The sequence below is a fragment of the Dendropsophus ebraccatus genome, chromosome 7 (genome assembly GCF_027789765.1).
Source record: "Dendropsophus ebraccatus isolate aDenEbr1 chromosome 7, aDenEbr1.pat, whole genome shotgun sequence".
Classification (NCBI taxonomy): domain Eukaryota; kingdom Metazoa; phylum Chordata; class Amphibia; order Anura; family Hylidae; genus Dendropsophus; species Dendropsophus ebraccatus.
This window is the reverse complement of record NC_091460.1, coordinates 43,191,699-43,216,660: the sequence shown is the minus strand read 5'-3', so window position 1 is coordinate 43,216,660 and position 24,962 is coordinate 43,191,699. Positions and strand designations below refer to the sequence as shown.

Below are 24,962 nucleotides of genomic sequence, written 5' to 3'. Positions count from 1 at the left end.
ACAGTTCTGAGGCTTTAAGCCAAAATAAAAAAAAGTTTTATGTCTTTCTGGTTGTTCCTCTTTTTTTTTTTCTAAATGCCGCCAACAATATTCTTTCGTTTCTTCTTATTATTCTTTCCCCTCTCCTTCATCTTTTTACCCCCTTTTTTCTCTTTCCTTGCTGTTTTCAACATTTTGTCTATAATGTTTTAGCAGTTTTAGTTCTTCGGAGTTCTGTCCACTCTAAAATGATGACCACCATCTCATGCTCATGAATTATGGTCTTTGGTCTCTTTGTTCTCAAAGAGGATGTCATGCTGTTGAGTCTTTCATTAAAAGACAATTGATAAAAAATTGTGTTTGGGGGAAAAGGGCCCCAGTAAAAAAAAGGTTACCAGGAGGTTACTAAGCTTTCAGAAAGACAACCATTACTGCAGAACTTCATCAATATGGGCTTTAAAGCATATTTGCTAGACAGAAGCCTATCCTCAAAAGACGCATGAAAGCCCATCTGGAGTTGGCAAAAAAGCACCTAAAGGACTCTTAGATTGTGAGAAACAAGAGTCTGATGAAACCAAGATTGGCCTTATCCAAGTATTGTGTTATCACTTGGCCAATGCCATCCCTACAGTGAAGCATGGTGGTGGCAGAATGATGCTGTGATGGTGTATTTTACCTGCTGGGACAGGGAGACTGGTCAGGGTTGAGAAACAGAGAACCTCAGGGTTGAGGTAAAGAGAAATTCCTAATGAAAACCTGATCCAGAGTGTTCTGGACCTCAGACTGGGCAAAAGGTTCACATTCACAACTAGACAATCACCTTAAGCACACAGCCAAGACAACACAGGAGCAGCTTAGAGAAAACTCTATGGATGTCCTTGAGCGGCTCAGCCAGAGCCCTGACTTGAGCCCAAAAAATACTCTGGAGAGACTTGAAAATGGCATTCGCTAACGGTCCCCATCCAACCTGATGGAACTCTGATTGGCTGAGCAATCTGTAAGCCATCTAACAGTTCTACAGAGTCAGTTAGACATCACAGGAGACAAAGTACATCATGGGAAGCCCAAACCAGGAAGTAAAGAAAAAATGAAAATACCAACTGGAGCTTCAGTTCATTTTTTTTTTTTTTTATCAGCGTCAGAGTTGTCCTTTAAGTGAAGGCTCATTTGTTGTCAATATAGCTGGTGGAGGGAGTTTTTCTAATTGGGGAATCTTGGGGGGATGCACTGGGGTATATGTCCTCCAAAATTAGATTAGGCAGTCTGGCTATAGTTTGGGAGCTTGTTGGGGTATTTTCCCATATTAGCAGGTGGATGAATCCTACATTTATCATCTGCAGGAATTATTGGTGCCTCTGAGCTAGTTTTATGGCTAGGGGTAATTTTTGGTGTGTGCCAGGGACTGCCAGGCTTTAGTAGCTCAATAGACTGCCGCCAAGGACTGTCACTACATTCTTTTACAGTTTGTTGGAGTTTGTGTTATGTTCTCGCCCTGGACAGGGTCAATTGGGGGGAGGGGTGTGTGTAAAAAGTTCTACATATATTTATGGTTAATCTTTTAAATTATTTTTTTGTTATTTTTGATTAATAAATTTTACCATTCAACCTCATTTGTGTTTATTCGGTTTAGGGAAGGTAATAGTCAAAAACTGACAAGTCATGTTCAGGGATCCTATTGATCCTATCGGTTGTACAAACTTATCGAAAGGTTATTTGGTTATTTTTGTCTGATATTAATCAGCACAACATGTACCAAAGACAAAATAAACTCTAAATAAAGGACTTCGACGCAGGGACCAGAAGTTTTACATCACATACAATGTTATTAATAGAGAAAAACAGCTCAGCATTGTAAATATCCTGCAAACAGCAACTTGGATTACAGCTTCCTCACTTTTCAGATTTTGACTTGTTTTCCCATCAAAGGAGGTGATGGAATATTGATTATCTATTAAGTGTAAAGTGTTACTAAACAGTTTTATTTACATCTAAAAGAGAGAAGACATTAATCACTTTGTGACATCTGCCATACATTTATGGGATGCCATACCTGCTCCATATATGACAGGTTGTTGGCTACTTTATAATGCTTAAACCATCCTGCAGTGGGCAGTGGTATTGGAAATAGGAGTATTCTGCAGGAAAAATATATTTGTAATCAGCTTAATCCACAAAGTTGTCCAGATTTATAAAATGATTTATTGAAAACCCTAAACCCTTAAGCCTTCCTGTACTTATCAGCGGCTGTATACCCCTGAGCAAGTCATGCTTTTCCCAATTTGGCTAAGCACTCCCTGCAGGAGCAGAATGAAGAGGTTTGCTCTGGGGATTTGCTATTGCACTGAACAGTTCTTAACACAGACAGAGGTGTCAACAGGGAGCACTGTATCAGATTGGAAATAATGCCATGGATTCCTTTCTTAACATACAGTAGCTGATAAGTATTAGAAGGCTTGAAAATTTCTAACTAGAGCTGTTGTACATATCTGCATAACTTCAGTTGATATATATATATATATATATATATATATATATATATATATATATATATTTCCCCCCTAAATATCTCATTAAAAACCCTTAGATGGTGCAGGAAACAGTGACTGCAGCATCCAAGGGGTTTAAAAGAGAGGGAAAAGGGCTACCTTAAACACCAGATTGGTTGGGTTCCTATTCTGGAGATTAAAGATTACAGGGGCCCCAGTGATTGGACCCCTGCAATTACTTATGCCCTGTCCTGAGGATAGATGATAACTTCTATTTGTAGGAAAACCCCTCTAATGTAACTCATTTGTTGGATGTCATTTATAGAGGGAAAGCCTTTGGCTGGCTACACTGCTTTATAAACAGATATCATTTTGGACTTTGTCTTATATTTTTCTACTAAAAGTCTATTACTGCACTTCCAAAGGTCCACAATAGAAGTGAATGGCCACTTGTATTTACTGCCTAAGTAGTTTTGGCAACAATCTTCACTCTTCACCACAAACAGGTTTGAAGCACAGTATATTAGACCTAAAAGGTTTTGTCCGCTGAACACAAGAATGGCAGTCCTAAGGGGCACTGTTTGAGCAGAGCAACATTCATGTATGAAACTCTATGGGACTGCCAAAGATAGTCCACTACCTTTTTTTTTAGTGTGAAAAAACAGCTTGCAAAAAGCACAGGCCTGAAAAATTGGATTAAAATGCACCAAAAAACAGGGGCAAGCACCTTAGTAAATTCTCCTCTAAGTATTTAAAGTTTTGGATGGATTTGGTATTTTTGTATAGTTGGTCAAGAACTAAGATGTAACAGGGTAAAAATGAGGGTTAGGACCCTATTACAAGGGACAATTATTGTGCAAATTATTGTTATATCGTTCGAATTTAAATGATAATTGGACATGGAGAGAGAGGAGCGGCTGCACATGACACCTATGGTTGATACTAATGCTGCAAAGCCTATTTTAAAAAACCAACTTCAGGATGTTGAAATATGAATTGATCAAGCCATATCGCCCCATGTACCAACGTGCAGGTCTCCTGGTTCACATGGGCCCCTACGCTAACTCCACACCGCGTCGGTCAGCGACCGCCACTCCCGCAAAGCGTGCAGATGCAGGGAAGGGAGGCCATAGGTGTGATGTGCAGCCGCTCCTCTCTCTCCATGTTGGATTTTAAATGATAATTGTTTTGAGTAAATGCAGGCAACAATCAAACGAGACCAATGAGAAATCTTTCATCTTTCATTTGGTGCTGACACAAAAATTATTTTTAATCATTCACTAATCGTTCGCTGTAATTCCACATTCGATCACTAATCGTTCAGTGTAATTCTACATTGTTCCTTTATTTGCTTGGATCAGGTGGTGTAAACAATCGTAGTAACGATGGTAACTAACGACTATCATTCTGTGTTATATGGTGAACGATTTCAGTTTAAATGATTTTGTTTGCGATCGTTAATCATTAATCATTAATTGTTAATAATCGCTTTGTCTAATGGGACCCTGAGTGTGGTTGGTGGTTTTAGAGTGTATCTGTGCCAGGTGCTTGGGGGAAGAAGTGGCAAAAAGCACTTTCCTTGTTTTGATTATTATTTGCTTGTTATTCCAGTGATGCCATAAAAAATAAAATGCACAAAAAGCAAATAGGTGCACTCACTGATCCCCCACCGATTGTTTGACATAGTTCCCACTTGTCTACGCTGCTCCTAGCCGCAGATTCAAGCATTTACAAAGGATCCCAGTTTTACATCATGGCATCTGGCTAGGAAAATACATCTCCCAGCATGCATTGCACCTCAGACGCAACTGCCGGGAACCCGCCCCTGTCTTGTGGTACCTGCCCACCACTGGCTCGATCTGCTTCTATCTATCTATCTATCTATCTATCTATCTATCTATCTATCTATCTCTGTCTATAGCTGTTTCTATTAATCTACATAGATTAGAGAAACAGAGAAATGAAACAGAGTTGTTTCCCTGCCCTTGGCCAGGTGATAACTGTGTGATGTCAGTGGTGGGAGGGGTTATGGATGAGGTGTTACAGTTTGCCTGGAAACAGAAGAGACAGAGATCATGTGACCTCAGAAGGGAGGGGGAGGACAGAGGAGTGGAGACAGAGTGGACCAGGATGTGAGGTTTTTCTGCAGCTTCAGGGTATGAGTCAGGATGTGCTGCAGACAAACGGCCTAACTCATGTAATAGAAACCTATGACAAACAAGCTTAGATTATAGGTGGGGATTAAACAGGTTTAAATCTTTCTTTTTTTAAACTCGTTTTGGGTTAAATCTTTCTTAACCGGAGTTCCCCTTTAACATGATTATTATGATACAATATGGTCTATATAAAATCTTTAAATATTGGGCAAAAAGTCGAAACAAACATGTTTAGCCAGTACTAACCTACCGTCACACAATAATAGTATTGGTGACATTGATCACAGCAGTCTTCTTTTTTCAATCCAATGCACCACTTTATAGATATTGGGATGAAATAGAATATATATATGAGGGGCTGCTGATAAGTCTTTGGCTTTATGTCCTTTTTTTTGTTTCTATGGTAACCAATGTTACATCACATAAAAGCCTTATGTGTATGTAACTTATGGCAACCGTGATCTAGGCACACAGGAAAACAAAATGGCAGAGTCTTAGGCAATATTCACAGAAAATGAGAGCAGAGGAGTGATAAAATTCTTATTTCTGCAAGGAAAGTTTGCAAAGGATATTCATGGTGATATGTCGCAGACATTGGGAGATCAATGCCCTTCATATTCTACAGGTAAGAGCTGGGTTGCCAAATTTAAAACCAGCCACTTCAGCACCAATGATGAGGAACGTCCGGGGCGACCGAGTGTGGTTGTTGTTCCGGAGATCGACGATGCTGTGCACAACCTCATACTGAAGAATCATCGAATTTCAACTAAAGGAATAGCAGACATCATGGGGATTTCTCCTAAATGTGTTTGTGTCATTATCCATGAACATTTGAACATGAAGAAGCGATCTGCAAAGTGGGCCCCAAAATTTTGACAACAGATCAGAGAAGCATGTGAGTGAAAACTTCCTGGTCCATTTGTCAGCGTTTCCAGACTGATAAGAACTTCCTGTATCGACTGGCTGCTATGAATGAGACCTGGATTTATTTGTATGACCCTGAAACCAAGGAGCAGTCAAAAGAGTGGAGGCACAGTGGTTCCCCAGGGTGCAAAAATCAGCCACTAAGGTGATGGCGTCTGTGCTCTGGGATAAGGAGGGTGTGATGCTCGTGGACTACCTTTAAAATGGTTCCACTATCAATGCAAGGTATAGCATTGAACTTTTGGACCAATTGAAGTCAGCTCTGAAGACCAAAAGGTGCGGCAAGCTGTCCAAAGGAACCTTGTTCCTGAAAGACAGCGCCTCCACTCACACTGCACAAGCGACCACTGCAAAACTGGTGGAGCTAGTCTTCCAGCTAGTTGACCACCCACCTTATTCACAAGATCCATCTCCCTCTGACTATCATCTGTTACCAAACCTGAAGAAACACCTCAAGGGTACCAAATTTCACATAATTTCTGATACTATAGCTGCTACAGATGACTGGTTTGGGGCACAATCGAAATCCTTCTATTTGCAAGGCTTATAGAACTTGGAATACCAATAAAAGAGGCATGTAGAAATCAATGGAGAGAATGTGAAATAAACGAAAGGTTTCATCTTCCTATCTTGTTTCTTTCTGCGTAAAGCAAAAAAATTATGGACAGCCCCTCGTAAATAGTCATAAAGTCCCCCGACAGTGACTTGCATGTGCAGTAACCATCAATACCCACTATGCTATCAATATTACTGCCCAACTGCAGGACTTGGGAGGCCATTACAGGCGCCCACCAAGCCTGGATTTCAGCAGGACCCTTCCCGCAGAGAACATAGCCACTTGGCCATATACTCCATTTGAAGTGAGATCCCAGAAGATTACAGAGCTCAATATCCTCCAAGTCCGCTTATGCTCCCCTCCAAACAGTGAGAAAAGTGATGGTTCTTCCCTGCTTTATATTCTAATTGAGTATTGGATCAGTTAATAGTCAGCTCTTCATTTTGTTCCATTTTTGATACATTGCTACTTTATAAAAATAATCCAGTTATTTCAGTACATTTTTGCATAAATATTCAGCTTTATCACTCTACATTTCCAATGGCATTTGTTATACATGAAGCACAGGTGACATGTCTCCACTTTCCATCTTATTTAGTCCTATCATTTTCTCATGCTTTCTGCCCACAGGTGGATTCTATGAAATCTCTATGGAAATAGTGTTCCTTGTTAGACTTGTAAATAGTATGAGAGGCCCCAGGACAGGTAGTTCCGGCCGCTGTGTGGACACACTCCAGTTATCTGAATGCAATGTTTTGCATAAGTATTCTGCCTTTTCGCTTTGCATTTCTGTTGGTATTAGTTATATGTGGAGCACAGGTGACACTTCTACACTTCACAGCTTATTCAGTCTTATCATATTCTCAAGCTGTCTGCTGAAAAGTGTATTCTATGAAATCTCTATGGAAACAATATTCCTTCCTAGACTTGTACACAGATGGTAAATGAAAAAGATGCAGCACTATTATAAACAGGTGATAGAACTATACACCAAGAGGAGGCAATTCTGTCAATGGCTGGACCTCCTGCTCCTGTACAGCAGTGAGCATTGATTCATGTACAAGTGCAGTGTTAGGGCTACCATAAAGGCAGACCAGGCCACTGCTATGGGGCCCATGCACTAACAGGTACCCGCAGGCCCCTGACCCTTTAACTGAGTGTTCATGATGAATGCTCACAGTAAAATGCCGGGGCGCTCTGACTGAAAGACAATACCATTGGCCATTGGCTTCCTGCCCTGCTAGTCTCTCTTGTAGCCAAAGAAGAGGCCACATGACCCCCCCGCCTTCCCCATACACATACTTATCTGGCCCAGCGCAGTCTCTAGCTGTTGGTTCTCCCAGCAACTTGGCACATGAGTGACAATGGGGACAGCCTGACAAAAAAGGAGGTATACCAAGTCACGGGGCTCGCTAACACTGTCCAGATGAGGTTAACTTTGCCAAATCCATTACATAAGTGTTCTTCAAGTAATTGCCTGTAATTGCTTATAAACCAGATTACTTTACATTGATTATTGTTAATGATTTATAGTTATAAAAAATTATTCAGTGAAATTGTAGCCAATAAATGGAGATATGTTTAATGATTAATGCGCAGTCCTGTTTGGTCCCACTCATACATTTCTTCATAACATTTGGCAATGAACACGAGGACACATTGCACAATGAAACAAGAAAACGGAGTCAGTCAGCTGGTAGGTGGAAAGTATATTATTAGAGATTCTAGCTGTCACTTTTAATAAGAATAGAAGGGTATCTATTGTAGGGTTACTCCACTTATTGTAATGCACATAAGGTGGAGAATCTTCTGTGTTTTGGATGTATTAATTTTTCTATGTCTTTTGTTGTGGTAGATTATGAATCCACTAAAATCAATGACTTTTTGAGATTGTGCTACAGTGTCCTTTCTCCTCTAATGAATTGTGCAATTAGCGAGTCCGTTAACCTGGTTTCCTATAATAGGTCACAGTCACTTTTTTTGTTGTTGCTATTTTTATGTATTTCTCAATTTGCATTACTTCTGTGCAGAAACTAAAACTGTCTGGAATTTTTTTTAATCGGCCACTGATTTCTTCCAATTATGAACATTTATGACATATTCACTGTTTCTTGGCCCGAGCCGGGTAAATAATTCAAAAGTCTCACTCCTCCATCTATACAGAATGTTCATAGCCACTTATAATTGCATTGTAATCTGTACAATTGTCACTAACCACATGACATACTGTATGCTCACCACCGCTTCCTGGTTACAGTAACATGTCCACCACAAAGGATTTGCTGTTCTGCCAACTACTGTCTGCAGTGGTTGCAGGAGCTGTTGGATGGGCTGTGGCAGGGGGATATTATTTATTATTTTTATATTACCAATTTTTTTTTCCTGGGGCTAGACTGATTAGACCCACAATGAATATGAAAATAAACCACTGTGCCCCAGATACAATTTATATATGTCCCCAAATATGCATTAATGATATACTGTACCCCATTTATGAATTAATATACTGTGTTCCCATATAAGAATATACCATGTTCCTATGTGTAAATTTACCATGCCCCCTAATAGTATTTCATGCCCTCTTTCTCCCCATATAGTATTAGGCCAGTCTGTGTTTTCATATAGTATTAGGCCTACCTCTGTGCAGCTCCTGTATAGTATTAGGCCCCCTTCACATAGCCCCATATAGTGATGTGCTCCCTCTGTGCAACCTCTGTATAGGAATAACCCCTTCTGTGCAGCCTCTATATAGAACTAGTCCTCTCTGTAAAACCCTGGTATACTACTAGATATGTCTGTGCAGCATCTATATAGTAATAGCCCCCTCTGTGCAGCATCTATATAGTAATAGCCCCCTCTGTGCAGCATCTATATAGTAATAGCCCCCTCTGTGCAGAATCCATATAGTAATAGCCCTCTCTGTGAAACCTTGCTATACAACTAGGTACGTCTGTGCAGCACCTATATAATAATATCCCCCTCTATGCAGCCTCTGTATAGGAATAACCCCTCTGTGCAGCCTCAATATAGTAATAGCCCTCTCTGTAAAACCCTGTTATACTACTAGGTACATCTGTGCAGCACCTATATAGTAATAGCCCCCTTTGTGCAGCCCCCATATAGTAATAGTCCTCTCTGTGAAACCTTGCTATACTACTAGGTACGTCTGTGCAGCACCTATATAATAATAGCCCCCTTTATGCCGCCTCTATATAGGAATAACCCCCTCTGTGCAGCCTCCTTATAGTAATAGCCCTCTCTGTTAAACTGTGCTATACTACTAGGTACGTCTGCGCAGCACCTATATAGTAATAACCCTCCCTATGCAGCCTCTGTGTAGTAATAACCCCCTCTGTGCAGCCTCCATATAGTAATAGCCCTCTCTGTGAAACTGTGCTATATTACTAGGTATGTCTGTGCAGCACCTATATAATAATAGCCCCCTCTATGCAGCCTCTGTATAGGAATAGCCCCCAATGTGCACCCTCCATATAGTAAAAGCCGTCTCTGTAAAACCCTGCTATACTACTTGGTACATCTGTGCAGCACCTATATAGTAATAGCCCCCCCTGTGCAACCTCTGTAAACTAAAAGTCCCCACATTGCAGTCCCTGTATAGAAAAAGACCCCATGACACCATGTGACCCCATAAAAAAAAAACTTACCTCACACATCAGCTCATTGCTACTCCTCTCCTAGCATGCGCTCTTCTCTCTTCTTTCTTCTCTCTGCATGTTATAGAGATGCTGCATCTCAAAGGCACACACACAGCTGAATGGTGTGCTCAAGCGGGAATCAAGGACAGATGTCTAGAATTCCCTGGATGGTCCTGCAGCAGAGCCGCAAAGCTTTTGGGGCCCTAAAGGTAGGGCCCTGACAGCTGAAACATACACAGCATCTGATATAAACTGCTCCGTGGTTTGTATTATTACCTTGCAGCACACAGAAGACAACTGTGCATTCTCCTCATGTTAGGTTGAATGGACCAAAGGACAATATCTTATCAATAAGTAATATGTCTGTCATACACAAGTTACCGTCCTGGGTGTACAAAGATCATTAGACAAGTCTCTATATTGACCTTAATATACTGGATTGAAACTACAAAGGCAGAAGACTACATATGTTACTATGGGCCTATGAAGCTACTATGGGGCTAAGGAAAACAGGGGAAAGGGAATTAAAGACATAAAACACTTGCCATTAAAGTGGAACGGTCAGCAGCTGCAGGGTACAATAGGGCTTCTTACCCTTAATCAGGATATTAAACGGTTATTTCAGTCTGTTGTTCCAGTGCTTAGATATAAGCTCTAGAAGTTTTATAAAGCCTACTGGGTGTTCCCCTGGGCTGCGAAAGCCCTCCAAAGTTCACAAAGTGTGCATTTACCTGCAAGCATAGGTTGTTAGGAGAGAAAGTTCTTAGGACCCGTACACACTACGGAACTATGTGCAATCTGAGTAGTGACAAGTGTGAGGAGATAAAACTGCGTTGTTATCATGTTCATCTATGTAACTTTTGATGCATCCCTTATGTGACTTGGCAGCAGCTGCCTGGTACTGTTTGCTACACTTCAGTTTACTATCAACTAGCATTGCAAAATAGTTTGCCATGTCAGTTTGCTAGTATCCATAAAGGTCACATTTATTTTCACTTCCCAAATATAAAACCTTACATCACCTTTTTGGTAATTCGAAAACTGTAGAGTAACCCCTACCAATTATTTTTTTTCCCCTTGTTTACTCCTAACTTCAGGGCAATGCTAAAAAGTTTTGATTCTGGCCAGTACCAGGATGTTGTATATGACACACAACCTGATACTGCTTGGCGTCAGGTTGCTGCTGCATTCAATGGTGCTGGCCGGCCTTAAGACTTTTTGGGTCCAATTCTGATGGGTTTGATGTAGCAGAGAGGCTTGTGGCCTGTGGACAGAGAGAATTTATCTTCTACGGTCATTTTTGGTACATTAATTTATTTAGAAATATGTTAGAAATCACATAGGTTATTAGTGGAGGTAAGTTAGAGAAGTTTTTTGGAATTTGGTGTTTTCGCCTTAAATATTGAACTGTCATTTTTAGACTACTTTCAGATCAATTTTCAGAGATGTGTGCTCCCTTTTAGACCAAATAGATGATCAGATCACAGTACAAATGGGAAAGATACTTTTTCTATTAACTAATATAAAAGGAGCCTTAAATACCTACAAAAAGAAATTCCCAAAAAATCTGCATCGTAAATTGAAAGTCAGAAGCCGTGTCATACATAAGAAATGATCAGTATGTAGCCTGTTAAATGGAATGTGGAGCAATAAAATAGTAATTTGTTTAAAGGTTGCACAAATGAATGAAAAGGACAGATTAAGGTCAAAGACATTGAAAAAAAAGGAAATTGCAGAGGTTCAAAATGTCAAAACTAGGAGACACATACTTTAATTACAATATTATAAAGTGTTTACCTCCATCATGATGTCCCTTATTATTGTATATTTTCTGACTTGTAAGCAGCATTTAATATTAAACTAAGGAAACCTAAAAAGTTTTTAAATTATTATTATACATATTCAAGTAATGGTATCCAGCATCAAAGGCATAAATAATAAGTAAGTGTCCCCTTTATTCATCTTGTATTAACTTAAAGGGGTTGTCCAACGAAAATCTTTTTCTTTCAAATCAGCTGGTGTCAGAAAGTTATATAGATTTGTAATTTACATCCATTTAAAATGTACCTGTTGTTATAACTTTCAAAATCTAAATCAACAGTACATGTGAAATAAAGTAAGTTTGCAATATACATTCATTATTTTTGTCGTTGTCATGCTGTAAAACAAAGCTGTACTTACCATAAATCCAGGTCCAGTCTCCTAATGGCAGATTTTCTTATTTGTGCCGGTTGAAAAATACAGACTAAACACAGGAATTCCGAGCAGTACAGAGAGTCACGGCTCAATGTGCTCATCAATCACATGACTGCCTTCTCTCTGTGAGCGCTCAGATGACCTGGGACACACAGGACTTCCTGTTTTCTGACTGTTTACTGTTTCTTGAGAAAAAAAAGAGTCCGAAAACAGGAAGTGCCATGTTTTCCATGATAAAAAAAATGAATGTATATTGTAAACTTGCTTTATATACCATCTACCGTTGATTTCGATTTTGAAAGTTATAATGAGAGTGACAATTTAAAAATCTGCAGGAAGTGGTGGGTTCTTTTCTGTCTGACACAGTGCTCTCTGCTGACATCTCTGTCTGAGACGTGAACTGTCCAGAGCAGGAAGGGTTTTCTATGGGAATTTGCTGCTGGTCTGGACAGTTCCTGTTTCGGACAGAGATGTAAGCAGAGAGCACTGTATCAGACTGAAAAGAAGACATTTCCTGCAGGACATACAGCAGCTGATGAGTACTGGAAGGACTGAGATTTTTAAATAGAAGTAAATTACAAATCTATATAACTTTCTGAAACCAGTTGATTTGAAAGAAAAAGTTTTTCGCTGCATAACCCCTTTAATACTTCCTTGATTGATTAGGTGACTTAACACAGTCAGGGTGAGCAGGTGTGCAGCTGTAAAGTACCCTGACATGTGGTTTCACCCTAAATCGACTGTTTTTAATTGATTGGAGCTTTGTAAGTAAACCTGTAAAACTGCATGACTGTTAACCATCAGACTGGAAGCTGAATTGATTTGCCATAAAACTGCATGTGAAGGTGGTTTATGTCTCATCCAAAGCCTTGATTGTAGGTATTAAATTTAACCAGAAAGTCCACTGCAAAGTTTGGATATTATGACCTATTAAAAAAATGTATAATCCCAGGCTGGGTTCACACAATATAAAATGAAGGGGGGAAAAATTGCTGTAAAATAGATATAAAAAGCATCCATATTGTGTTCCACTAACCCCTTAATGACCAAGCTAATTTTAATTTTTGCACTTTTATTTTTTTTACTCCTTTTCGAGTTTGATCGCGCTTGCATATTTTCACCTACAGGGTCTTAATAAAAAAAAAAAAAAAAAAAAGTTTTATATATATATATATATATATATATATATATATATATATATATATGCATGCCAAATAATGTGTTTTTTTATTTTTTATTTAACAAATAGGAAACATTTTTGTTGTGGGATGGGATTATTTATATTTAAAATTTTTTATACATATTTGTTGTGGCCCCCAAAGGGACTTCTATGAGAAATACCATGACTTCTCATAGAGATCAATACAGTACCTATGTACTACATTGTTCAATGTTTTCTGCGCTTGATTGCTACAGGCTGCAGGGAGAAATCGCAGAGTCAGGACAGCATTGAAGCATAACAGAGGCCCTGGGCAGTAAATATAATGTAGGGGCTTCCCTGGATTTGTCTGTAATTTTAGTAATTTAGTTGTCCACACAACTTTGGTAACACTCATGGCCTTCCCTGAGACATTATCTAGATATAGAAATATATAACGTTCAGCATTGATAGTGCCTTTGGTCTCTGTTCTATTGTCTATGACATTTGCAAATCACTGCATTGTGTTTTAAAGGTACATTTATTTTTATTTACACGTTACACAGTGTCCCAACGTTATCTCAATTGGGGTTGTGTATATAATACTGTTATAATTGCAGGTATAATACTAAACCATTGTTCATTTCAACAGGGCAAAGAAAATGGAATAATGGACAAACCCATAAATATGGAAGTAGAAGAGAAAAAAGTAAGTGATCACATTGATAATTTATAGGGGGGGAAAAACACACCTACCCTAACTTCCCTATTAATTGTAATTGATAGCAGATCCCAATAGAAAACTTCTGCTCTGAACAGTTCCTGTCAGGTACAGAGGCAGCAGCAGAAAGCACTGTGTCAGAGGGAAAAAAATACATGACTTCATGCAGGACATACAGCAGCTGATATGTACTGGAAGACTTGTAATTTTAAAATAGAAGTAATTTACAAATCTGTACCCCTTCAAAAATGGATCCGGAAACTAATAGGTCATCCCTAATCATACTTAAAGTGAGCCTGTTAGCAGGAAAACTAAATAAATCTAGTCATCATGGTTCCAGCCATACCTTTTTCCATCTCCATAGTCCATTTCAGCACTAAGATAAACCTTTTTGTTAATATGCAAATTATGCTCAAGTGCCTAGGTGATGTAGCTTCACAATGGTTGGACACTGGACAGCTACAGGAACACTGACGTACATGCGGTATCAGTAGTATGGACAACAATAGTGGCCGTCACTACCTCAGGGTAGTTTATCTTCAGTGATATACAAAGTAGCTCTCCTGCAGAAGGAAGAAACTTCACTCTGTACACCAAATCAACTATCTAAAAATGGAGTCTCCTCCTTTTGGAGGAGGTTCTGGTTTGGCTGATGATCCCTTGTCATGTGTCAAGGTTCTATTAAGGGTCCAGACTGACATACAGAAGTAGCTGCCACTAAAAAACAACTTTGTTCCTTCTGGAGGAGAGCTATTTTGCATAGCCTGTTCAAAGGGAGAATTGCTTGGCCTATAAGACTCTCAACATCTCCACAAGGTGACACCACCCACTCATCACAGATATAATACAATTTCGATAGATCAGTGCTTCTCAATTCCAGTCCTCATGGCCCCACCAGCAGGTCATGTTTTGAGGATATCTCATACAAAGAACACCTGTGATCATACCTGTACACTGTAGTACCTGTGAAATACTAAAAAAAATCCTCAAAACAAGACCTGATGGTGGTCCATGAGGACTGGAGTTAAGAAGCACTGCACTAAATCTCTGGGCTGGGCAAACATTCCTGCACAAACAAAATGTCACAGGAACCAGGTGAAGAGCGATGGGTACTAGGCACAGCACCCCAAGACACTCCCTGCCAGGAAACACCCTTTAAGGTTTAAAATTATGGTGTTTTTTTTATTTTATTTTTAAACATTTCTATTTCTATCTAGGAGTTCACATGGAAGCTGATAATGGCGGCTCTTGTTGGTGCTTTGGGGTCATCCTTCCTGTATGGTTATAATCTATCTGTGGTGAATGCACCTGCATCAGTAAGTACTCAGGATTTTATACAGCAGCTATGATAACATGGCTAAATATTATAGATGGGAGATAAAGAATAAGGCTCTATTTATGTTTATTGGTAGCTTAAGTCAGCTCAGCTCTTGTTGTAAAGTCTCCCTGTGGCTCTCTGCTTAAAGAATTGACATGTCAATTCTTTGAGTGGAGAATGCACTTCTGAGTGCCGTGCGTTTTGAACAGTATGGATAGATAGATAGATAGATAGATAGATAGATAGATAGATAGATAGATAGATAGGAGATAGATAGATAGATAGATAGATAGGAGATAGATAGATAGGAGATAGATAGATAGATAGATAGATAGATAGATAGATAGATAGATAGATAGATAGATAGATAGATACTGTAGATAGATAGGAGATAGATAGATAGATAGATAGATAGATAGGAGATAGATAGATAGATAGATAGATAGGAGATAGATAGATAGATAGATAGATAGATAGATAGATAGATAGATAGATAGATAGATAGGAGATAGATATATAGGAGATAGATAGATAGATAGATAGATAGATAGATAAATTTTAATTCAATTTGAATCCTGCTCCATCTACAAATATGTGAAGATTCAGTTTCCTTATATATGCATAAAATAGACATATAATAAAACAGTACATAAATCTACCCCATGGATCCTTCATTGCTGCATCTGCTTTTTTTTCTGAACAAAAAAGATATTTTGTGCTAAATATAAAAACAAAACAGACATTTTACAACATGTAATGTAATTGTAGCCATGAAAAGAGCGGCTCTCATACTCCCTTTATGTTATTTCAAACATTTTACTGTATATCGGAGGATCAATAATGTGCGGAGTAGACCATTGTGATATAGCTCCTAGATGGATGACTCAGAGCACTCTAGGATCATTTCCAATAAAACTCCTCATATATTTAAAAAAAAAAAGCTTTGTTTTTTTAAACAACCTCATTTTGGATGTTTGCGTCACCAGACTATTCTACTCTCATAATCCATGTGCTTTTAGAACAAGGTAATAACCTTTTTTTAACCAGTGTTTGATGTTTCTGCCACTCTTTATTCTGATGTTGCGTGTTCTAGGAATTAATATTTCTTGAAAAACAGTTTAACCCTTTTGCTTTGGGGATATTTTGCAGCTCTGGAATATATAAATCAAAGGTATAAGTTAAACACATCAGCCATATTCTCCAAATGGAACTTATTACAAAAAAGTTATTGCTCCTTTAGTAAACAGGGATGAAACTACAGTAAGTTCAGATTTGCAAAACCCTGTATCTTTTGCATTTGATTCCTGGTCACTGAAGAAGATAGATGTAGCCCTAGGACTTCCTAGAAAACACAGATGACTTTATTCATGTTTTCCAGACAGCCCTAGGGTCAGGAGTCAAATGCTGAGGATTCAGGGTTTCACGAATACAAACTTTCTGTATTTTTTCTCATCTCTACCTCTTAGTTACACAATCAACCAATTAACCAAATTCAATTGGCAATTGGGTTGAATTTTACTAGCCACACCTTGGGATGATTACTGACCGACCCGATAAATCAAAACACCACTTACATAGATGCTGTCTGGCAACGTGATGCAGCTAGACGATCAAAAAAAAGCAGCAAGAAGAAGCAGCCTATCAGTCTGAATAGAGCTATACATCCACTGCTAAGGCTGGATTGACATGTTCCGTGTTCTCGTGAAGCATGGGCTACATGGATGTGGAATCCCTGTCCTGAAGTGTTTCCCTGCTGGGGAATGGGGAAACTGTTTGAATCTCAGCGGAACTGTAATGACAGAGCCACGCAGCAGATTCAAACAGTTTCCCCGCTCCCGGGAGGGGAAACACTCCAGGACAGGGGTTCCACATTCTGTGCTTCACGGAGAGAGTGCAGATCGTGTGAATGCAGCCTAAGGGTCTTTGATACAAGCAAATAACAGTGAGAGCAATTTTTCACAAATTTCTAAGGCTTCGTTTATTCATGGCGTTTTTTATGCATTTTGCAGCACTTTTCTTTACAGTAAAGAATCTCTGTGATGCTGGTAAAAACTTCTTTCTTCTAGACATAGAGGACATCACCTAGATGTGCAGGCCTAGGCATAAAATGATCAATATAATCTCTTTTCTGCCCATCACATTGCTGCACTCATTTTTAAAAAGGCATAAAAGCTGGAAATTGATCTGTTTCAATAGCCAACTTCTGCCCTGTTCCTCTGCACAGGGGTTGATAAATATGCCACTTTGTCTCTACAGCCCAAGTGCATAACTTTACACCTATCTACATTAAACTTCATTTGCCATTCATCTGCCCAAGCCTCCAGCTTCCCTAAATCCCTCTGTAATATTATATTATCCTCTTCTGTGGTGATCACTTTACTCAGTTTAGTATCATCTGCAAATATTTAAATTTTACACTATGACCCCTTTACAAGGCCATTAATAAATATTGAAAAGGAGTGGACTCAACACTGAACCCTGCGCTACCTCACTAGTAACAGTTACCCAATCTCAGTACTGTATGTACTACTGATTACCACCATCTGTTTTAATCAGCCAGTCACTTACCTATTATCATATTCAATATATATTGGTTCTAGAAGGTTTTCTCTGGTACATTGAGTACATGTCATGTAGTATATTGGGATATCTGCAAAGCTTCTGTGTGCTGTGTCTAAAACCTTCAGTTACTGTGTACACATGTTCATGCAAGCTGTGTTATAATGTGATTGATACTGCCATTACTTGTTAATAAGAAGCACAAGTTAGGAATTTTGTACTATAGTAATACACATAATATTTACTATGTCATTGTACTTTGGAATAAGGTACTGTACATATAACTTAGTAGAGTAGAAGAGTAAATTCTATGGATAAATTACGATGATGTGTACATTTATATGGTATTTGTTCATACTCTACTTGTGAAGGATGAGAAGTTTTATGAGACCGCGCTGTAGCCGAATATCTCAAAAATTACTTTTTCTTAAATGAATCCTTTATGATATATATATATATATATATATATACTTTTTTTCATTTACAGTACATAAGGCAACTATATAATGAGAGCTGGTCTACAAGATACAACTACACTGTAAGCAGCAACACAATCTCCATAATGTGGTCCGTTACTGTATCAATATTTGCTATTGGAGGTCTGGTAGGGGCTCTGATTGTGATACCAATGGTGAATAGCATAGGAAGGTACGTAATTTGCTTTTAGTGGTATACCTATTATATGAAATATACAGAGAACTTGACCCATCTTGTAGTATATAAGCACCATAGGTAAATTATTTAACATAAGGCTCCTGAATACATGACAAGTAATACATATCTGAATGGTGGGGATTTGAACGGAGATTCTTGTCCTCTGCCTATGTCCCCTGGAATGTAGCCATGGTTGTTGCTGCCATTTCACTCTATATATATTGGAAGGATAGGGGCACCTTAGTACATCTCTTTATAATGAGAAACTTTATGAGTGAGTGTCAATATAATGAGTCCAATAATAAGTAAGTTTCAAAAAGAAATACAAGCAACATTCATCACTAAATGCAACTTTTTTTTAATTAAGAAAATAAGTTGTAATACAACTTGTAGCTTCTGAGCCCCAGTAAAAAAAATCTATGGGCCCTTTGTCATATAACATTTCTAATACAAGTGCTTTCCAATGGGGCAGAGGTGTCTTAAAGTGTACCTGTCATTATAACTTTCAAAATCTAAATCAACATTAGATGTGATATAAAGCAAGTTTGCAATATACATTCATTATTTTTGTTGTTGTTATCATCATGCTGTAAAACAAAGTTGAACTTACCAGAAATCCAGGTCCAGTCTCCTGAAGGCAGATTTTCTGACTTGTGCTGCTTGAAAAACCCAGACTAAACACAGGAATTCCGGCCAGTACAGAGTTACAGCTCAATGTGTCCATCAATCACATGACTGCCTTCTCTCTGTGAGCACTCAGATGGCCTGGGATACACAGGACTTGTTTTCTGACTCTTTGAGAAAAAAAAAGCAAATGCCGTGTTCTTTATGATAAAAAAGAAATATTGGGGGAGATTTATCAAACACGGTGTAAAGTGAAACTGGCTCAGTTGCCCCTAGCAACCAATCAGATTCCACCTTTCATTTTCCAAAGAGTCTGTGAGGAATGAAAGGTGGAATCTGATTGGTTGCTAGGGGCAACTGAGCCAGTTTCACTTTACACCAAGTTTAATAAATCTTCCCCATTAAATGTAAATTGCAAACTTGCTTTATATCATATCTACTTTTGATTTAGATTTTGAAAGTTATAACGATAGGTACACTTTAAGGCTATGTTCACACAACGTAAAGAGACCAGCCGTTCCGTGACCCGGACGGGTCATGAAACGGCCGGTCTCTGCCCAGATCATTCCGGCCGGATGATCTTTCCGGCCGCAGTGTTCTGATGCGGGCGTATAAGCGTGCGCCCGCATCCGAACTTTACATAGCACACAATGAAGCAAACGGCCGGAGTCGCTCGCTTCATAGTGTGAACTGACAGGTCTTTCTGCGGCCGCAATTCACTGAATTGCGGCTGCAGAAATGGCAACAATGGCCGTACTTTTAGGCATTGTGAACATAGCCTTACAGCTCCCTCAGGCACTAAAGTCCTAATGTGACTGCTGCTGCTCCAACTATGCCCCACTCCCTGTAAACCTAGAAGCAGTGATTGAAAGAAGTGTGATTGCATGATCAGACTTCACAGGGTTTGTTTGTAGTCTGTAACCATGGAGATGCATGGACCTCTTTTACATTAACTAATGTGCTCATGTGCTGCAGCATACTTGCCAATAGTCCTAATTTTGCCAACCCACCCCAGAACACCTCAGAAATTTTTTTGGAGATGGCATTCCAGGGGGTGTTCATGGGAACAAGGATTAAATGTCCCAATTTCAGGTACTGGAATGTTAGTAAGTATGCTTTACCATGACATATATTTTATCACAGTGATCTGACACAGTGCACCTGTGAAATCAACAGCAGAAGCGGGCTGTACTGTATAGAGTTTTTATTCCAATAGAAACAAAAGAATATAATGAAACATAATTCTCCTCCTGAAGGAAGAAATCTGAACCTTGACATATTGTACCAAGAAAAAACATTGTCACATCAAACTGAAACTGGTGAAACCTCAGAATTGCTTTTAGGATTTATTACCATTTTACAATTGTCCTTATTTGTTGCAGAAAAAAAACATTGCTCATCAACAATCTATTTGCACTTGTAGCGGCTTTACTGATATCAACAGCGAATTTAGCCGGAGTCCCAGAAATGGTTATTCTTGGTCGCTTTTTAATAGGGGTCGATGGAGGTATAGTATTATTCTTCTCATTTAATTTATATGCCTAAACTGTTCATTTTTCAAGCTGTCTGATCTTCTGTTACTTCCATTTTGGTGCTGGCTGGATTCCCCACTAATCCCTATGGGGGATCTGTTTATGTATTTTTAGACCAGGTTTCCACACAATAAAATAATATGACAGTAATTTTGAGGCAAAAATATGGCCGTATTTTTAATGCAATAATCTGCTTCATTGAAGTAAATGTGAAATTGTCCAGCAGTGCACACACCATATAGAATAGCTGCCGTGGCCTGAGTTGCTGGAACTGATGTTGGGCCTGCTGGTGGGTTCTTGTTTTTTGGAGGCTTCTTGTCACGGTTGCCAGGAGCAGTAACACCCAATCCGGACACACGGCAACTGTACCTTGGTTTGGACTAAGATACGTGCAAGTGCGGCGGCAGAGATGGCAGAGTCCCACTTTAAGCAACTTGTAAACGTCGCTTGAAAATGGTTTCTCAGCGCAAACAGTGCTAAGGTACTTAGTGCAAAAAATAATTAATACAATAATACAACAAGTAGGTAGGTGAGTTCAGGTACAGTAACAGGTGTCAGGGACCGGATATTAATGCCCTTGCCTAATGTACTAGGTACAGTACTCTGCCGGGATATAGTGAACTGTTGAAGAAGTGTTTGAAGAAATCCTCATACTCAAATATGGATGAGTCTCAGTTATCTCACCTAACCGCCTTCTGTGCCTATTCCGGTAACAGGTCCCTGCTCTGGGTTGAGCTGGCTTGTAGTGTTCTTCCTTCAAAGCTGAACATCTTGTCAGTAGAGAGCGGCTTGCTGGCACTGTGCTCTACTGCAGGGCCAGTCTTGAGTTTGTCTGTCCCTTTTCTAAGGTAGTCGTCTGTCCTGTTTTAGCTAGTCTGTCCTCGATGTACGCAAGGGTGAAGACTCCCTTGTCCCTGGTTTCCCTAGGGGTCTTGTCTAGTAACTCATGAAGGTTGGGAAGCTAGTGACAGGAACAACTACATACATGTCCTGCCTGGCCAGTAGCCAGGCACTAACTAACAGTTAAAGGGTAGTAGTTACTATAAAGGGAAGTGTGTGTGTAACTAGACCTAGTGTTAGTTGCAGCTGTGCTGTGTGAGAGTGACATCTAGTGGTTGGAGAAAAAAACAGCGGCCAACCTGTCTCAACCTGTGACACTAGAGTGATAAAGTTTTAGCAAGGTGTAAGAGAAGAAGAGAAAAACACGTAGTGGGACACTCCATAATGGTCATAACTGATTAGGACTGTCAAAATAATGAACTGTTCATCTGTTCACACATTATTTTCTTTTAACGCAAAATTTCAGCTGTATTTTGGTATTATTTTACTGTGTGTGAACATAGCCTAAGAGTGCCCTTTGCTCCAGGGTGATGTACATACCATAAGAGGTTAAAGGAGACCTGTCACCCCTCGTGCCGGGGTGACAGGCTCCCGACCCCCCTTTAGAGCCCCCTATACTCACGTGATCCCGCCGGGTCCCGCTTCCTGAGTCGGTCGGGTCCCGGAGATTTCAGCGCCCGAAGGCCGGCATGCGCGCTGACAGCAGAGTCAGACGCCCATAGAGAATGAATGGGGAGTCCGATGCTCCGTCATTCTCTTTGGGCATCGGACTCATCTCTCAGCGCGCGCGCCGGGCTTCGGGCGCTGAAATCTCCGTGACCCGACCGTCTCAGGAAGCGGGACCCGGCGGGATCACGTGAGTATAGGGGGATCTAAGAGGGGGTCGGAAGCAGGTCCTCTTTAAAATACATTTATTATAATTTTTTTTTTTTTATAACAGCCTAACCCTTAAAAAATATTCCACTGGACAACACCTTCATGAAAATTTTGAAGTCTTAGGCTATATTCACACTACGTAAAAACATGGCCGTATTTCATACAAATAACGGCCGTTGTTTGCTCAAATATGGCCGTTGTTATGAAATACCGCCATGGTTTTTACGTTGTGTGAACCCGGCCTTAGGCTGCATTCACGTCCATATATTTTGTGGACCTACCGATGGTGAATATGCCTGATCTGGATTGTTTCCCTGCCCGGCATGATGTATCAATATCATGCTGGCAGCAGGGAAACTGTTTAAATCTCCACTGCACTGTAATCACTTGTTTTTGGGGGGTACTTTTTAATTAACCAGAAAATTGAATCTGCAATAAAATGTTTTTTAAAAAATAAGTAATTCTTGTGTATATTACTCAATTCTACTAATGTCATTGGGAGTACAATGTGGCCTGAGGGGTATGAATTGGCTTAGGCTAATTTATACACTGGGATATGATTTCGCCTAGGCCACTTTAACCCCAGGTATAATCTGGACTTTGGGTATGATCTGACCTGTTACATTGGAATCAGTGAGGGTCCTGGCGGTCAGAGCTCCAGCGATCAGCTCGTTATCCTCTGTCCCTTTAAATTTTTTGATGCAATGTAAAATCTTGGTGTTGTCAAGACTTAGTTCCCCTTGAGAAAACAAATGTTGTAAGAAAAAGGCAAAAGGTCACAGAACAATATCCACAGTAAGCAGTCTGAGAGAAACTTAAATCCTCCAATGTTTGTATAAAACTTTACAGTCTGCATGAAGGTAGACAATTTCATTTTCAGCTATTATATGTTGTAATTTAGAACAATTCTGTAATTCAAAAACACCGAAAATAAAAAAATATTTTCATCAAGATAGTCATATTCCGACCAGGATTCATCTCTTCTGTTCCCGCTGTTCTTCAGATTACCTCTCATTGTTATTTCACTTCCAAAACTGCACTTCACATCTTCTTCTGTTCTTTTGTTTGAAAGGAAGAATCATTAAATTTTTTGTCCAACTGTGCAGAAAAAGAACCTGAAAGGTCAACTAATGCTAAGATACGTGTTTGCCTGTGTGCTACTAATGTTATACAATCTAGATAAACAAAAACAGTCAAAAGTTTATCAGAACTGCATATATTTTTGACAGCCAAGAGAAACATGTTTCTTATCATTGCAGGCTTCCTTGACATGAACATAATTAAAGTGGAAGATAAAGACAGTGAATATTATTTTTTTTATATTTTGAATAGGTTTTTTTTTTTTAAATATAGAACAGTAAAATTATCTATTGAGAATTCAATAAAATATAATATTCCACGTCCCTACACACACACACACACACACACACACTGAAACCGCTTTTTAAGAGAGAGAGAGAAAGAAAAAACAAAAGAAAGGAGATGAGTGAGGGAGAAAAGACAAACACATTACAGGACCTCACTTCAGGTCTACCCATTTAGCCAAAATGGAGTTTCATCCCATTTTATTCCCTTTATAATATAATTTCTCAAATTTATGAATTTTCATTATTAAGTTATTCCAAGCTTTAATAGAGAGAGATTCTTTCACAGTCCACATTCTCACTACCATCAATCTGACGAGTAACAGTAATTCAATAGAAGCTTTATTTTTAGCCAAATTGACGAAACAACCTAAAATTGTGTATACCGCACTGTATAAGATAATGACACCGAGGTTTATGGATATAGTTTTTGTTATACCCCTCAAGAATCTCTATAACATATAAGTATAGTTGGCAGTCGGCTCCTCGCACTTCCCTAATTCCAATTTTATGTAACGGCGCAGGGTAAAAGTGTAATTGAATGATGATTTTGAATTGTATCAAGTGATGAGTCTTTACTGGAAAGCAAATATTATTAATAATAAAGTGGAATCAAATTTGTTCTAATTCCTGAAAAGAACATTTTTGTATTTTTCATTGTGATTCCAGAATTGTGATTGCATTATGATTATATAGACTCCAGCATTATGCAGAGAGGAAGACCCTGGCACTCACTGTATGGTGTAAGAGTAATCTATGCTTATTATACTTTATAAAGGATTTTTGTCACCTGCTTCCCAATGGAGCATCAATGGCCTATTAGTCTCCATATGTCTTTACGATGCTCTACATCGGTCCAGCAAGAAAAGTCTTGGCTATTAACCTTTGTCAACGGGCAATTGAGAAATAAACACAGATTGCCCTTAGCAACATACATTGTCCATTAGGATGTTCTTCTCTCCATAAATTGCAGGATCCTCTTGCTACACACACTCACACATACCACTAGTATCATGTACCAGCCAGTTATCTCTATATAGATGCCACTATGATGATGACATTACTCAAGTAGCTATGTTTTAGACTGTACAATTGTAATGACTCTATACTATACTAACATACCATATTAACTGTACATAACAACACTATACTAACATATGGGGGGAGGGGGTCGATTTATAAACAGCAACGTTTTACACACCACCCATGTATAATATTCCACCTGCTTTTGCTCTGCCTGATATATTTAGAGGCGCAAAAATACAGTTTTTCCTGGTTATATGGGATATGGCTTGAAAAACTGTAAGGATGTTTTTTTTTTACCCGTTGTGGAAATACCCCTATAATAAATGTTTAATATTAATTTATGGTCAATAACCCCAT

The 24,962-nt window shown here is 39.1% G+C and overlaps 1 protein-coding gene across 2 annotated transcripts in view; it reads left to right on the top strand.

The window, feature by feature from the left end:
* Positions 1-7,692: 7,692 nt before the first annotated feature.
* Positions 7,693-24,962, top strand: part of LOC138797362 (solute carrier family 2, facilitated glucose transporter member 9-like) — a 111,240-nt gene continuing 93,970 nt past the window's right edge. Inside the window, exons 1-6 of one of the 2 annotated variants that reach the window (XM_069977407.1) lie at positions 7,693-7,797; positions 13,744-13,800; positions 15,030-15,128; positions 18,177-18,337; positions 20,350-20,474; positions 23,475-23,516. In XM_069977407.1, coding sequence (XP_069833508.1) covers positions 7,744-7,797; positions 13,744-13,800; positions 15,030-15,128; positions 18,177-18,337; positions 20,350-20,474; positions 23,475-23,516 — 538 coding nt within the window. In that variant the 5' untranslated portion in view covers positions 7,693-7,743. The remainder of the gene's footprint in view (positions 7,798-13,743; positions 13,801-15,029; positions 15,129-18,176; positions 18,338-20,349; positions 20,475-23,474; positions 23,517-24,962) is intronic. The other variant, XM_069977408.1, reaches the window with a different exon arrangement.